This window comes from Copadichromis virginalis, linkage group LG13 (assembly GCF_057382275.1).
Source record: "Copadichromis virginalis isolate Kocher_CV1m ecotype Utaka linkage group LG13, C_Virginalis_male_GT1.1, whole genome shotgun sequence".
Classification (NCBI taxonomy): domain Eukaryota; kingdom Metazoa; phylum Chordata; class Actinopteri; order Cichliformes; family Cichlidae; genus Copadichromis; species Copadichromis virginalis.
In genome coordinates this window covers 5,719,216-5,736,200 of record NC_140630.1, presented here as the reverse complement: position 1 = coordinate 5,736,200, position 16,985 = coordinate 5,719,216, and the positions used below count along the sequence as shown (strand labels likewise).

The 16,985-nt window shown below is 39.7% G+C and overlaps 1 protein-coding gene across 2 annotated transcripts in view; it reads left to right on the top strand.

The window, feature by feature from the left end:
- Positions 1-2,899: 2,899 nt before the first annotated feature.
- atrnl1a (attractin-like 1a) overlaps positions 2,900-16,985 on the top strand; it is a 342,626-nt gene continuing 328,540 nt past the window's right edge. The window contains exons 1-2 of one of the 2 annotated variants that reach the window (XM_085477017.1): positions 2,900-3,503; positions 3,587-3,870. In XM_085477017.1, coding sequence (XP_085333143.1) covers positions 3,626-3,870 — 245 coding nt within the window. In that variant the 5' untranslated portion in view covers positions 2,900-3,503; positions 3,587-3,625. The remainder of the gene's footprint in view (positions 3,504-3,586; positions 3,871-16,985) is intronic. The other variant, XM_085477018.1, reaches the window with a different exon arrangement.

The following is a 16,985-nucleotide window of genomic DNA, read 5'->3' as shown; positions in this document are numbered from 1 at the left end:
TCCTGTAGGAGAAAGGAAGCCAGTGTAAAGAAGCTAAAACTGGGGTTATATGCTCTCTCCGTTTGGTACCAGTTAGCAGGCGAGCAGCTGAATTTTGAAGACGATGGATGATGGCCTGATCTAGACCATAATACAATGAATTGCAGTAGTCTAATCTGCAAGTAAGGAAAAGGTGAATAACACGCTCAAAGACGTTAGCTGGGAGGTATGGCTTTACCTTGGCTAGCTGTCTTAACTGAAAAAGCATTGATGACATAGGGTGGCCATGCTTTGCACGAGGTATGATCAAAACGTCCAGGTCCATAAAAATATCTACTTAAATCTGGCCAGTCTTATCTTTAGAGCTCTCATTGTAAGTGATGTTATGTCTCTGTGCGTCTGTGTTGGATCTCCCCCATTGTGCCAGAAGACCAACTCTTCAACTTGTTTTTTATTTTTATTTTTGGGAAGTGGGTGAAGCTGAAGGGAGGAAGATCTGGGGTACAGCTGGTGAAAGAAGAATGTGCTGGTGTGACCCACTCCTCAGCTGTTGCAGCATGACCTGAATCTCATCACCAGCCGTGATCCTTTCACATGAAATTCAGGTCAGTTTGATACACTTGCTCTCTGCACAAGTTAGAAGTTTATGGTGAAATCGCTGAGCACACAGTATAAGTGGTCACAAAGGGACTTCTCTGCTAAAAACAGCTGAGAGAAGCTGTCTGTACATGCCTGAACAGACTTTGAACTGAATTACAGCCAAATTTTAATCAGGCAGGGTTTTTGACGTTTATTAACCTGCTGGTAAAATCTATATTCTCCACTAATTATTAAGAGTCATTTATGACCGTTTATGAGCTCTGTAGATGTTCCTGTTCCATCATCTGCTGACTGCTAACTTTGCCTGACTGTTTGTTTTGCAGGAAGGACAGTGTGCAGTGGATTTATCAGAGCTTGTATTATTAAATAGTTACATATTCCTGCTGAAAACAGCTTTTTGGTGAGGGCAGTGAGATCGAACCTTGCAGCAAATAAGCTGTAAACCCCAAAACTGCAAGATCAAAGATACTCACAAAGCTGCACAGTTAGTAATAATTTGGAGTCCTTTTTTGTATTACACACCTGAACACAGAATACCCTTAGCTTTTATGTATTAGTATAATTTAGCCAATAAATGCATTTTTGGCTAATTTTGTCCGTGCCTTTTTGTAGCTGGGGAAGACATTTGGATACAAATAACTCACTGCAGTGTTGAGACTCACCTTGTTAAACACCAGGTGTCTACACACATATGTAACTGCTGTAACCAATATCTCAAGTTGAAACAGTGTTATTCTCTTCATCACACTGTGGCAGAGTAATATCTTGCTTTAGATGTTTCGGTTTGAGGATTATCGTCTTTTGGCTTGCTGCATGGTTTTTCTGAGCCCTCGGGGAACGCAGATGCAAATCTTGGCTTTGTTTTTCAAAAGCACCGCGTGGCTCTAAAGAACATCTTTGTGTCTTTAAAGCCTTCAGAGTGAGATGGAGTTATAAATCAGGCAGACAGTTTGGGGAATTAGGCCTCCATTGTGTCAGTCCGGTTTTAATGTTGCTGTCATATCTGTCTTTGAATCGACTCAGATGCATCCAAATGTGTCCAACCAATGCACCGAGAGCTTAGGTGGAAAGAAAGAGGTTAGTTTCTTATTTGAAAGCATCTTTTCTCAGCTGTAGATATTTTGCACTTTAAATCAACACTGATTGATCTCTGAAATAAAAGGACAGACTGTAGGATTACACATCTTTTACTGTTTCCAGCTGGTTTTGAAATGTACGATACATAGATAATAACTATTTGAGTAATAAAGTGTACCAGTGATTGCTAGAATGAATTCGGTGGGGGTTGTTATGCTGTCTCCAATTTGTCTCGGGGCAATTGTTCTAGAAAAAAATTACCATTTTGCTGCAGTTTTATTAGCGATCATTCCCCGCGGTTACCCTTTCTCATGATACGTTTCTGTGAAGGCGCGAGTGTGTGCGTGCGTGAAAAACTTCTGTCGAAAATGAGTAACAAAATTGGATTTTGACATTATGGTTGAATTTACTCAGCCTTGAAAAACTAAACAGCCAGTGTTGGATTTTGCTGAAAAGAATTAAGAGCTTCTTTGAGTAACCAGAAAATTAGCTATTTTTTTCATCAAAGACACAAGAAATAATAGAAAGACAATCATATGGATAACAGACTTTCAGCCTCACTGGGTAATGCTGTGGGTAATAACGTGTCCTTTACAAGGCATGCATTTTGTTTTGACATAAGCAGCACACATATACAGTGTGCATGAATATCCTTGGTGGCCTAATTACTGGATATCAAGGTCATTCTGCATGATGTCCAGGGCCAAAAAGGTCCACATTCACAACACTTCTTCTAGATTTGCTGGGGGAATATCAGGAGACAGCTGGCGGTCAGGAAAATGCAGAAAGATGGTGGGTTTTCCCTGTTTTCCTCCAAAACATGTGCAGTTTTTGTTTTACTGGCGAAGTTTGCTGTAGTTGCAGATAGCCAAAGATTTCAGTGATCAGTGACACTGAAAAAAAGCTACAAGAATTAAGTTTCTAAATGGAAGAAAGAAAAATAATTAAAATAAATGTAAAGGAACCCCTATACCCGATTACTTACAGTACAGCACATGGTGCATTATTTTTGACTTGGAAATACAATAACTCTCTCTCTCCACCCTCTCTCTCGCTATCTCTGTATAGATTTAGGTAAGGAAAGTAGTGTAGGTATGCATGCCATCGGGATAATTATTGTAAAAGGAAAATATTTCTACTGTGCGCAAAATGTCTTTCTTCATTCTTCCTTCTTTCATTGTTCGTCTCGAACATGCGCTTCAGGTGTAGAAACGCGCTGAGATAGTCGGTGTTGCAGACGAATGTCACCGGCTTTGTCTCTGCTGCATGCCGTTTAAAGGGAACTGCCCCTTTAACCGCGTGGCCGTACTGCTCATGCTCGGGGCTTTGTGCTGGAGTTTCCCCCTGTCAGAAACTAGCTGTGTGGACTGAAGAGCGAGAGCAGCAGGCAGGAGAAAGAAGCAGAAGAAGCGACGATCCGGGGGGAGCTGCGGCTGTCGCATCCTCGGAGGAGGACAAACCCGGGCAGAGGGGAGGGCGCGTCTTTGTCTGGGAACACATCCAGCAGGAGAGAAGCGCACGGTCGTCTGAGCTCCGTGGTTTGATTTTATCTTCTGGATTACAGCTTTTCCCCGCTGAGAGAGCATCATCCGGTCACGATCGCTTGTATTCATTGGAAACTGCACACTGGAAGTTATCTGGAAGAGTTGCTTGGACGCGCGTAAGGGGGCTTTCGATGTGAAAGTGGATGAATACGAGAGGAAATGCGTTCACGGGCTTTTTAACGTCGGAGCAGTTTCCATCAAAGTTTCACCTCTTTGTCCCGTCCCGCAGCTTCTCTCGTGCAGCTCGGCATGTTCTGACAGCGTAACTGCTGTTTTCCTGCGCCTTTCCCACAGGCGTCACAGGTAAGCTGCTTGAGCCAAGTGACACCTCAGCTCATGACAACACATCACCTCACAGCCTAACGTGACGGCTCGCTTTCTCTCAGCTTGCAGCCTCCGAAAAAACAAGTCTACCCGCGTCCATCATGGTCCTTGTTAGCGGGACACGTCTGCTCACCTGGACCAGGTCTTCACAGAGCAGGTCCCGGGAAGTGTTGAAAATATACCTGGGAATACTGATGATGCTTCATCTCGTGGTCCACGCGGAAGCCTCCTCGGTGTCCAAGTCTTGTGATAAAAGCTGTTTTTCAGGGAAGTGTATTAACGGGACCTGCGTGTGTGACCACGGCTGGGTCGGGGATCAGTGCCAGCACTGTCAGGGAAGATTCAAGTAAGTTGGTCGACAGCTTGCGTGAATTTACAGTTCAAATCGTACCTGTTGTACTGTTTCTCATATCACTGTTGTGGTGATCAAAGGCCAAAACATGCAGGGTCTAAACTCTGCTAATGGTTACTACATCTTCTTTTCTTTGTAATATTAGTTAACTAATCTCACTCTTCGGGGATTAAGTGTAAAATGTTCACCTGCGTTTAAACCCAAGCACTGTGGATGATACTTGGCTCTATTGTCAGAGTGTATGAGGGTAAATTAATGCCACAGCAAAACAAAGACTGAGCACCCTGATATTATGCATTCATATTTTATGTAAAAAATTGGTAGAAGTTGGTAGACAGGAATATTAAATGTAATCTACAATAGTAAGTCATGGTTATGCATGAGTGTAATGTACTGCACAGCTTTGTTTGGTTTGGTTGGCTACATGAGTGTAAACATATTTCTAAAAGGAGGACATTAAGTTTTAAAGCCCAGAAATCAGACTGGTCACTGCTTTAGAGCTGCTGGCACGAGTCTCATACAGCTGGCATCAACCAAGTGATTCAGTGATGCCTTGCCTGTGATGTTTTCTGAGACAAATTTGATTTGGTTGCAAAGCTGAATTTTGAGTGCGTTTGAGTAGTAAGTGAAAAAGTAAGAAGCGACCATACTTCTTGAGAAAACTTAAAGCTGACTTAAGACGTTAAGTTCTGATTAACGTCTCCAGAGAGTCTGAACGGGTTCTGCTAAAATATTTATAAAGACACAAGCCTGACCCGAAAAAAAAGGAAGAGAAGAAAAGAATAGGCATTGTTTTGTAGAAGCACTAATTAGTACAAACCACTGTCACCTGCTCAGCCACAGGCAGGAGAAGATGGTACAACCACAGAATACAGTGCTAGTGTGTACTCTAGAAAGGATTGCAGCAACAGTTAAGTTTAATAATACATCCGAGTGGGGACATACGTGTCTGCGTGCATGTGTGCAAAAAGACAGTATGCAATAATTTCAAATATGGTTCATACGGACCACATGTTTTTTTTTTTTTTTTTTGTGTCACTTGCCCAGAACTGGCACCAGAGTAGGTCCCTGGTACACCTGTCTCAGCGGGCTGACTTGATCATTTGATCTCTTCATCTTCATACATGTTCTGAATTGTTCTTAGTCTGGTTTCATTGGGAAACCGTTACAGGAGAAAAGGTGGAGATTCAGAGAGGGTAAAGAAATTCCAGCCCCACAACTCATTCAGTATTATATATAGATATGAAAACATCCCTTCTGAGAACTTTAGGTGTAGAAACATAATCTGTACCACTGTATTTCATAGCACATTATCTTTTAATGCATTAACGATGTAGTAGTAGACTGCAACTGATTTTTTTTTATTTTAATCTTTTGATCTTATGCTGCATCTATGTTCAGCAAAAAGTTTTTAAAGGTACAGGCAATGGCACATGCATATTTTGTCATTAAAATCCCTTTTAGTATTGCACGTAATGAAACCTCTAATAAGTGGAGCCAAGTGAAGAATGACACTTGGAAGGGAAATTACACAGCAAAGAGCAGATACTGGGGGGAAAAGTCAGTCCACCCACTGCCTGTTCAACTGGTTTATTCCCTCTTGACTTTTATAGCAATATGGAAGCCCCACATCACATATGCATGATGATAAAAGTGAAACATTTTATATGAAAACAATGTGTTTGCTGTTCATAAAAGCACACTAGTATAGTCACTGATGTCTAGGTCAGGTTAGGCAGGAATTGCTCTGCAAAATGCTTCCAGCTACAGAACATTATTCTGATAAGCCTTCCTGGGGAGTTTGTGTACGTGACAAAGAGGCAACTTAATCAAATGTTAGATTAAAAGTCTTCTATAAAGGAGGTGTTTCATGCTTGACTTAGAAAAACTGCTTTAGGTATCATAAAAAAACAAACAAACTTGGAACAGATATCCCCCTCTCTCTGCCTGGAGAGCAGCTTAAATGGTCAGATCCCCTCTCCCTCCTTGCTCTGTGGCAATATTCACCCCTCATATCGTCCTGAAGGAACAAGCATACCTTGTCACGGTCACCTGCAGCCTGCTCTGTTGAGTATGGATGAAGAAATGGCAGGATATCAGTCTGGTATTTTCTCTCTAGAGGACAGTATCGATTCCTCAATCAATACGAATGTTGCAAGAGCACTGGGCAAGACAAAACTGCAGGGATGAGCTTTTCTTCTTAGCGTCTGCTTGATATCATTCACTAATACAGAGTGCTTCTTATATACAAGCAATGGGAAATGATGGGAGTGCTCGATTAAAAAGGTAGAACAGCTGTGCCATCAAATTGCCCAATGAAGTGAAAGCGTATCATTGATGATAGTTCTGAGCTATCAGTCTACAGCATGTTTAACCCTTACATGACCACTTTACAAGTATACAACTAATAAGGGCTTGCTAAGCAGAGGCTTACGGTGTCAGGAGGTCCCTGCAGCAGATTGCATCTGTTTGGACTGTTTACATTTCTTGTTTGAATGTTTATCAGCTTGCTACAAAGGTCACTAAAAGACAAGAAAGGGACTCAAATGAGTACAGAGAGACTGACATGACCATAAAGAAAGAAATAATGATTGTAGAGAGACACGAGCTCACTACAAAAGGGTGCAAAAAAGCAAATAGATGAAAATAATAAATGACCACAAAGAGATAGTAAAAACGATACAAAGAAAAGACAGCTAAAGTGACCACCAACAAAGAGAACAGTTTACAAAAAAAGAGCAAACACAAATAGCATAAATTGGGATTTTCAGGCAATAAAGACACAGATGAAAATGGCCCACCCGCTATATCCTAAATGACCGTAGACCACAGGGAGACCTAAATAACCACAAGGAAAGACAGATTTATCGCACGGAGATCCTAACTCATGAAAAATATGAAAGAAATGCAAAGAGATGAAAATGATGGATGTTTTTTTTCATTAGGAAGAAGCCGTGAAGCGAGACTTTTAAACACGGCACGTCTTAAATGAAGGTGGTGGCATTAACCGATAAACACACTGAAGATGGTGATTTAATGGCATAGGAGGTCGTTACATATAATGGGGACACAACTATGTGGGAAGTGACATGCGGGGAAAAATTGCCTGCATCTCGGGCTTTATACGGCATTTATTCTACTGCCAAGTGGCGATTAAAAAGTGCCTACTGTGGCTCTCTTTATCCTGTTGCAGGTATGGGCTTAATTAGAGTTGCTTCGCATGACTGACAGTTAAAAAATAATCCTTATCTATGTTTGACCCTAAGTTCATCCACTGTATGAAACAAGCTGTTCTTTGCTCCTTTCCCACTCTCTTTTAGTCAACTTTGGCTGCCCCTTGCAAACAAAGTTTAAATGGCAGGTGAATAGCTTACAGTCAGTGATATAACCACATTAGGGATATCCTCTCTCACTGATCTTATACAGAGGCTAGAGTAGAATAAAAATTGTCTGAACACTGAGCTCAGACATTTGGCATCAACTTGCACATATCCTAAAATAATTATATGAAACTTCAGCCATGTTTGATAGAAGCATCCACCAGTGTAGCAGGTTATGCATGACAGAAAACAGGAGAGAACAAAATAAGATCCTTTCATGATACACATCTGATGTCAGAAAAGGATTAAAATGACCATGAAGTCTTGATGTTACTGGAGCGGTGGGGGAGTGGGGTACATTTACAGGCCTATGCCTGGGCGCCACTGACTCAGGCTGCTCAAGATGTGACTGTTGAGTGACCTTTGACAACAAGTTTCTAAACATAATAATCTTCCCATCCTACTTGTATTAATGTCTAAAATAAAAGTGGATGGATGGATTTCAAAACCTTCCTTTGACCACTAGAAGCAAGCCTCATTGTCATGCACTGTAATTAGCCCTGTGTATATATTTTACACATTGTACCTTAAAAATGGACCGATCCAGCACAATGGAACCTACTGTTTAGACTGTAGCTATTTTGTTCTGTGTGTTTTTTGGAGTCAGAAGTATTTAAAGGATGGAGTGCTAATTGGAGTGGAGTGCAGCAAATGCTGCATCTGTAAAGCATATGGGTGCATATGGGTACACCTGCCAATTAGTGGGAAATAACAGATAATTAGTATCCCAGAGTTTCACTCTGAGACTGGAGCACAGACGTCATATTGTCACATACTTCCAAGGGATCCAGTTTAGTTATGGAGATGAAGTCTAGCAGACAGCTACATACTTGCCAGGACTCTAACTTTAAACCTCACCAGTATCCAAATGAAAGAGTTTAGTTCTTATGAATAGGGAAAAATGTATCAGGGTGTAAAAATGTTTATTTCAACAGTTATTTTAACATGGAAAAATAACTATTGAAACATTTTAACGTGGGAATCTATGGAAATTTAAAGTGGCTATTTGAGGAACTGCAGTTTTCAGTATTTCGACATTATCTTCATTTTCCAGCCTTGGAGGTTTTGCATGGAAATATAAAAAGATACCTTAAAAAAAGACTTCTAATTTTAATTTGTAAAGTGAAAATGTGTCTTTATGTTAAAGTTTTCATTTCTAAATCATCTAATAAGGGAGCAGAAAGACACTGGAGGTTGCTTCTTGGTATTATGAACAAGCTGTTGATAAGTTTCCTTGTAAACTACCTGTATTACAGGAATGCTCTCTCCAAACAGCTGTATTATCTAATGAAATTCACTGTTTCATCAGCTGCATCTAATAGTGAGGACAGACTGAAGGGATCTGTGCTGGTCTGCTTTGAAAATGCTCTATAAAGCTAAAGCTTTACTGGCCATTGGATTGCAGTTGGATGAGACACACACACACACACACACACACACACACACACACACACACACACACACACACACACACACTGTACTGTGCCACATAGATAGATCCAATAAAGGAGAAATAGGGAGACAGCTCTGCTTGTCTATTGATTTAAGGCATATGTGTTCTGTTTGGTCTTATTGGTTCACAGTATCACTCTTTGTTTTCAAAAGGTATTTTCTCTCTTTATTTTTTTCTGCTCTCCTGTTGTTTTTCTTTTGATACAAACTAGATAGCATCTTTTTCCCCACCTACAGCACACAAAAGCATACTTAAAGAAGTCATCAGCCATCAAAACGCTTAACTTTAAAATCCAATTTTCTTTGATGAAATGGTTTTTATAACATTTCACAGCACTACAGTTTCCAGTATATTTTAAGTTTGTGAAGCTTTATAACATCTTTAAACACATTGTGTTTTCTTTTGTGTTTGTTTGCAGTAATCTATTTCTGTCAGAGCTTTCTATCACAGTGAAAGAACTCATCAAAGATCTATCCAAGTCAACATGGTAAAATTGTTGGCCAATCCTTAAGCTCTTATTTTGAAAGTTCAGTTCAAAGTTCACTAACAACCTAATAGGTCCAGTCGCCACCCTCTAGTAATTTCCTACAGCTTGATCAGATTGCTCTTCTTGTGGTTCTCAGTGACATTCTGCTGTCTTGAATCTGTGATCTTCATGTCGTACTCATTCTTGTTCTGCTCTGGAGATCGGCTGTAAACTGGAGGGTGACTCAAAACACAACCCACAATAGTTGGAGAGCTGGTGCTACTACACTGAGTTCAAAGAGGCACCCAAGCAGAATGGGGAAATACTGCTCAGCTGCTCTCCAAGGTAAAAGAAACTATGTTTAACATCCATTTTCACAAGTGCTGGATCTAAGGTGTAGTGGTTTAGAAATGTTTGCCTTACATTAAAAAAAGATTCCTGGTTTGAGACCCAAACCAGCCTCTGAGGGTCACAAGCTAGTGCACTCCCAGTGTCTCTCCCAAGCCTGGGTAAACTGGAGGGTTGGGGCAAGCAGGGTATTTGGCATAAATGGTTACAGTCCCCATTGGGAAATAAAGCCACAGCTGAAAGTACTTATCTTTCACAAGTTGTCCTTGTGTCCTTCTGTTAAACTGAAACATACTCTTTCTTTTTATTTCTGTGTTGGCCTGTATCTACTGTTCGGTGTGGGTATTGCTATTTATGTATTTACTTGGTTGACATCAGCTGCAGGACTGCATGCTTGCCTTGTACTATCCCTCCTCCCCACGCTCCTGCTGGACTGTGTACACCTTGCCTTGCATATCAGTTTATGTTAGCTGCTCTCTTGCACTTGCTCACTTTCTCTTTTATGCACTCTTGAAGCTCAGCTGGGGAAGCGTTGACACACTGTCCTCTAACATATTTGGTAATTAATTAACAAAATTATTTTTTACAGAGGTAGCAGATCCCTGGTCAGACACTGGTAACGATCACACTACAGACAGACTCCTACGGTGCATGATTTGCTTAACTGTGCAGTTATCACACTAGTTGAACAAACTGATCTTTGGGGGACAACTGTGCCCAGAAACATTATAGAAATCGCTAAAGAACTACAAAATAGTCTCTTCTAGTAAATGCAGAGGTCGTCATCCTCCTTATGTTAACTTTGGAAGCACTTCGTGTAGTTTAGCACCAAACCTCAATATCTCCATAACTTCAAATAAAGTATAAGAATAAAGGTTAGCAGACCCATCCATCCACACCAGGAAACTCTTGCTTACGTTAACACAGTTCAGAAAAGTAGCCCTACAAACAAACAACCACATTGTATTCGATAATACCATAGTTTTGAAAACAACTTAAATTTCGGTGATGAAAGCCGAGTGTACGATGTCCAAATCAAGCGCTTTGCTTGTGTATTCATCTTTCATAGCTCCTGTCAGCAACCTTTCTATTGGAAACATTTGAAAAACAACCCATGCTTATTTTTGTAATGTTTTCAGCACTGTTCAAATGGCAAATTGAAGAGTCTCCTTAAGTCAAGTGCACAATCAGTATGAGTAAATCATAAATCACAAAGGAGAACTATGCAGCAATGAAAGAGTACTCTCAATAGAAGGATTTCTTCAAACTAAATATGTTACCTGTTTGTCCTCAATTAACCTCATGGTTAGAAGGAAGAGGCGGTGAAACACTTGTAGACCTGCGTAACAGTGGCATCTGGCAGTTTCACCAGCAAACTGTCTGATGCAGCACATCAAAGTAAATCTTCTTGCCCAAGGTTTTGCTAGAATAAACTGCTGCATTAATCTTGCTTTGTCTCTTGAAAGTTAAGTGAAAAATGAATTCACACTGATCAAACATTTTCAAGCCATTATCTCCCAACAGAGATGTAACAGGGAGGTCTGAAAGGAGATGCTGATGGTACTAATTGATAGAGAGGAGGGGAAAAAAACATAATGCTGCTGCTGTTGAGCCAGATGGAGCGAACTCAGTCAGTTTATCAGGCTTGGTGTGATAAGTACAGCATGCTTCGCTCCAAATTTAGACAGCAGCCGATCAGATGACAATACAATATTGCAGTTATATTTAGTGAAAATATACATGCAGAAAATGCTATTTTTATTTCTATAAAAATGATTATAGCTTTAGATTAAAACCCTCCACTTCATGTCTGATTTAATCTGTCAACTAATACTGTGAGCGCAGTTTTGATATTATAGTGGCACCAAAATCCTATTACGTGATGCTGGAGTCCATTATGGTCCCCGTTCAGCTCTGCACATCACATCTGTGTGCAGCAGTATGAATATCATGAATATCATTTCCCTTGTTGGTTTAGAAGTTTGGCCTAACAGAGTTAAATCCATAGAAGTGATAAATGAGAATTTAAATCATGATCATGGGAATTTGTTCAGTCTGAACATGACATGAAATCTTGTTGCCAAGTCGGAACAACGTAGGATCTGTTGCCAAAAATAACTGTTAACTGTTTGAAGATACTTTACCTTCTAATAAGTTGATGACTCATTCTTCTGTATAGAGTAAATTGGATTCAGGACACATCCATTGCAAAAGTAAAATATGTACCTTAGCAAAAAACAGTCTTTTATTTAATATGAATTAATCAGCAAACATTGACCTATACTAACTTTGAAAATAAATCTCCACCACAGTAGAAAAGCTGAAAAATTAAGGGATTCTACATACCATATGTAGAAATGTGTCCACCACTCATGGGGTGGTTGTAGCTCAGGCGGTAGAGCAGGTCTTCCACTGATTGGAAGGTTGGTGGTTCGATTCCTGGCTTCCCCCTAGTCTGTGTGCCAAATATCCTTGGGCAATATACTAACCCCTTGTTGCTCTCCGATGCATCCATCGGAGTGTAAATGTGTTAGATAGACAGAACAGATTAGAAAAAGTGATTGAGTGAATGAATTAGTTGTATAAAGAGCTTTGAGTGCTCAGAGTAGAAAAGTGCTATATAAGACCTAGTCCATTTACTATTTACTTATATTGGGAGATAAAAAAAAATGAGATAAATGTAGCCACTATCATGTGACTTATTATTTTGTGATTTTAAAATTATGAATATTATTGTTATTTTTATTATTATTATTAGTAGTAGTAGTGGTAGTAGTAGTAATTGGTATCAGAGCAATCATCTTGAGTTATTAGCTAATGCTAGCTTGGCTAGCAAGGTGTATCCATGGACTGATGACGTAGCTCGAGTACTGACTCCTTCTTGGTCTGTCAGTACAGCTGAGTGCAGAAAAGTCATTGCTGTAAAACCACAAATGTGGTTGAGAGTTCCAGTTTATAAAATTAGCTGAGGTGATGCCTGGCAGACAGTTAGTGGCTAAAGCTACTCATGACAGGAACTGTCTACCATTCAAAAGCAGCCTTATCCTTATTAACTCTTTTTCACCCAAGTATCAGACAGACTGCCTGGACCTATGTTGTAATTTTGGCTGTAAAATTTCAAGATAATTCTCATCTTTTCTGAACCATTTCAGTTTTCTCTCTAGCCCAAAACGGTTGAGGAGTTATGGAAATATAAGCACACATGGTAACATCTATGCCCAGCTGATTCCTCTGTCTGTGTGTTAAGTGAGCAGTACCTTTTGAATGGTTTGTGCTATTGTGATACAACAACTATCCTTATAAAGCACGTCTCTTTTCTTCTCTTCTTTCTGAAACCATTTGCGTTTCTCTGTAGCACAAACGGTAACAGAGTTACGGTCGTTAAAAAGTGCCCGTAAAATTGGCCCACTGTCAGGCTGATGGTAAAAAGAGTTAATGTTTCATGTCTTAAAACAACTGAAGTGGCTTTTTATGATTAATACCATAAAAGGAAAAAAAAATCTACCAGTTATCAGCTGTTACTAGGAAGGAAGAAATGAGCCTTTAGAGAACAAAAAAAGGTTTCCTACCAGACTGTAACCATGTTAATTTGTGCTTTAATGGGAGTCTGTTGTAATTGACTTACTTTTCGAAACAACCCCAAGTGGCTATTACTGTGTTTTGTTTTGTTTTTTCTTGGTATTTTAGGTACATCTTTTTTAGGCCATGAGGTTGTGGAGCTTGAGTCTAATCCAGATTGTTGTAGATTGTGAAATAGAACAGCACGGCTTATTTGAGCTGCAGTGTAGAGAATGCAGAGCTACATTATTTATGGCCAGTTTAACCATTATCACACAAGACGCCTCTATATGAGGATCAGGATTTAACTGTTAAAAACTAAAACAAATGCCCCTTTTAAATAAATTTGTAGAGAAGTTGTAGAAATTTTAATGTCTTAAAAAATGCCAGCAACACGATGTTTTAAGTGCATTAAAAATATTTTGGAGACTAAAATTCCCAATCAGGTATCATCATCTCACTTAAAATAACAGTATCTATTGTATTTATAATACCGTGCCTGTATAGTTATTGTTTTCTGTAAATTAAGTATATTAAAAATATGTCATATTACATTTTCTTGAATATCCTGAAAGTGATAAAATGAACACTGTGGCTTGAAGTTTAACACTTTATTTTATAGTTTGGTAAGTACCGAAATATTCAACTTAAAAAAAAAACCCCACACACACACACAAAAAATAAACAACAAAAGAAAAAGTAAAAATGTTCTATAACTACCAGTAGCTGGCAAGAATTTCAGTTCAAGAAAACTCCAAAATATTTATTGCAGTTACATCTCAATCCTGCCAGTCTCGATTTATCAGAGCATTTATACCCGCCATCAGATTTTCTGTTTTTTGTTTTGTTGTAAGCCTCTTTAGTGAATTTGACCTGAGGATGAACGTTATCGAGAACACAAAGTATAATATAAGAAAACATTTTGATTGCCTTAGGAGATGCTTTTGATTACAATCAGTGTCTTATTCTTAAAAAAAAAATCTTAAAACACACTCATCATGTTTACAGTAAATTATAGCCACAAATATGCATAAATAGTCACAGTCGCAAAGGGAGTTCCAAATATAAATCCTGCTGGGAGAATGGAGCCATTCAAGGATAAAACAACCACACAAGTGTTTTAGTGAGAGACGTGCAGAGTGGAGACAGAATAGAGTGCTTTTTTTGCCATCAGAGTCATCATCTGCTGACATGGGCTTCAGTCCATGTGTGTATGTGTGTGATTACGTGTGTTTAAGCCTCTGGCAGTGTGGCGTAATGATGACACAGCTCGTCTACTGAAGATGCCACCGTTCTGTGCAGAGCTGTGGTTTGTTTGTGAGTGTGTGTTTTTGTTGGTGTGTGTCTATGACAAACCGTGCGTGGGAGGGAGGAGCATCACACTGCCATCTGTCCAGTGGGAGTTAATCCTGCTATGATGAGAGAGCGCAAGGGCATAACACACGCATGCACACACGCACGCGCAGCCGGATTGGCAGGTGTGTTACATGAATAATGTCCCCCATGTGGTCCTCCCTGAGGCCGTAGCAGTTTCTCAGAGATGAAGGTCCGTATTTATGACATCACAATAACAATGGAACAGTGGGCTCCACTAATACTCCATCTATAGATCCGACAGGACTAATTTAGGTTATTTTCAAGTAATTTTCCATCATTTGAAGAATTTAACATCAGTCATCTACAGCAACCACATTAAAACAAGTAACGTGAATGTCACTGATCCAGGCATGTGCACCCCATTTAAGCATATGGGCTAGGCACATATGATTGGAGAGAAATTATAAGGCCCAATCATATCATTTCCTCTCTGTCACCTTGTTTTCAGTCCTGATTTAGTTACATGCAACTCCACATCATTAACTGTCCTTCTATTAAAAGTGAGTTTTTTTTCCTTCTGAGTGTTGTCAGTCTCTGCTATCAGGTTACTGTAATAATTTAGGATGTTTACCTTTCAGTATAAGGGGGTGTGAGGTGACTGTTGTTGTACATTGGTGCTTTATTAATGAAACTGAATAGAAATGAACATGCCTTCATGAAGGCATAACACTGCCTTCTGTAATGCCACACTGCAAAATCTGCTCAGTGTGTCAACACATGAAAAAGAGCCGAAGGTACCGACCCCGATTCTCCAATCTTAAGATGTTAGACTAATTAAAACTCCACAAAATGCTATGAAATCAGCCTGATCTCTGGAGACACCGCCCCATAGAACAAGGTGGGAAGTCACTCAAACTGGCCAGAAGGAAGTGACTCCTCTGGTTGGAAAAAGAAGTATGATTGTTGGACTCTATAGTTAGCTTAATTTAAGACCTCAGTAAACACCCGATGACTTTATAGTCTGAATCTATTATTTTATTTTATACAACATGTTGTAAATTTTTGTTTTCATATCTCAAGGTCTTGTTTATGAGTGTGGGAACAGCAGAGTGGGAGATTGACAGAAAGATTGGTGTGGCATCTGCAGTGTTATGGACCATATACTCGTCTGTTATAGTGAAGAAAGAATTGAGCATGAAGGTCAAGTCATTGATTTACTGGTCAACCTACCAACCCAGTTAAGGTGGTTGCATCTGACTAGGATGCCTCCTGGATCCTTTCCTGATGAGTTTCTTTCTTTCTTTCTTTCTTTCTTTTTAAATTTGTATCCTTCTTGGAGGAAGCTACAGGGTAGAAATGCTGGAGAGATTCCATATCTTAGCTGGCTTGGGTACAAACTGGTGACCTCCCAGAAGAGTAGATTCAGTCATTAGGGAGACGGAAATCTGGGCACATCTGCTTAGACTGCTGTCCTTAGACTTGGTCGAATATAGAGACATAAACCTGGATGTGCTTTAGGATGAGAAAACCTTTTGACTGACATGTTTTTTCACTGCATGAGCATGCAACATTCCTCTGTTTCATAGTCAGGGTCACATTTGGTTTCAAAATTGGTGGAGACAGTTATCCAACTTAGGACAGCAAGACCCCGCTATGCAAGGGAAGACCTCAGGTGATAATATCTGTCTTTCACCTACAGATTTTGCCCTACTACAAAACCCATTTTTGTGACTGTACAATGTGAAGTCAGTTACTTGTGGTTGTGAATTAATATATGCTACAATTCAGTGATTTCCTGTGGTTGGTATATTTGTAACTTGAACATCTTTGTAGTTTGGTCAATAGTCAGCTAAAACAAACAACAAGATCTGGTAAGATCCTCACTCTAAGCGTAATTTATGTTCCTTAGAATGTGTCTGTCTCAGTACATCTTACCGTTCACACAGCAAGCAACGAGGGTTTTCATCCACATCAGACATGCTCACACTCAGTGCTTCAGAATTCCATCTATGTGTCGCTGGAAGTGGATGACATTTGCATCTGCTAAATGTTGATTGGTTAACACTTGTTTCTACTTCATCTCTTTGTATGTTCTAACTTGCTGATACAGCACAAGCAACAGCAGCCCACAGACTGGTTGTATCATATACTTTGTGCATTGCCTCCATTGACAACAGAGCTCTTAGCAGATAGATGGGTCATCCTCAGATTGGCAGCAAACTGCGAATGTGCTACCCTCACTAAACGGCAAGTTACACTTTAATAAAGGTGTTGACAGATTTAAAAGTAGTATGATAGTAAAATAGTTATCTCATGTGTAACCCAAAGGCCATATTTCCTCTAAGATGCAGTATGAAAATGATTTTGCAAATAAGACTCTTTTTTTTTTTTAAAATTCAGTCCAATTAAAAAGAGGACAGCATAATAGAAACTTGAACTCATCAGCAGCAATGGTAGTAGAGCAAACATACTCAGCCTTTAGCCTTAACCATGTCCCTCGTTATCCTTCTGTGTATTTATGTCTGCGTCTCCCTCAGTTCCGTGTTGCATCCTCCCTCTTGGCTGTGTTTTTTTTCTCGTGCGCCTC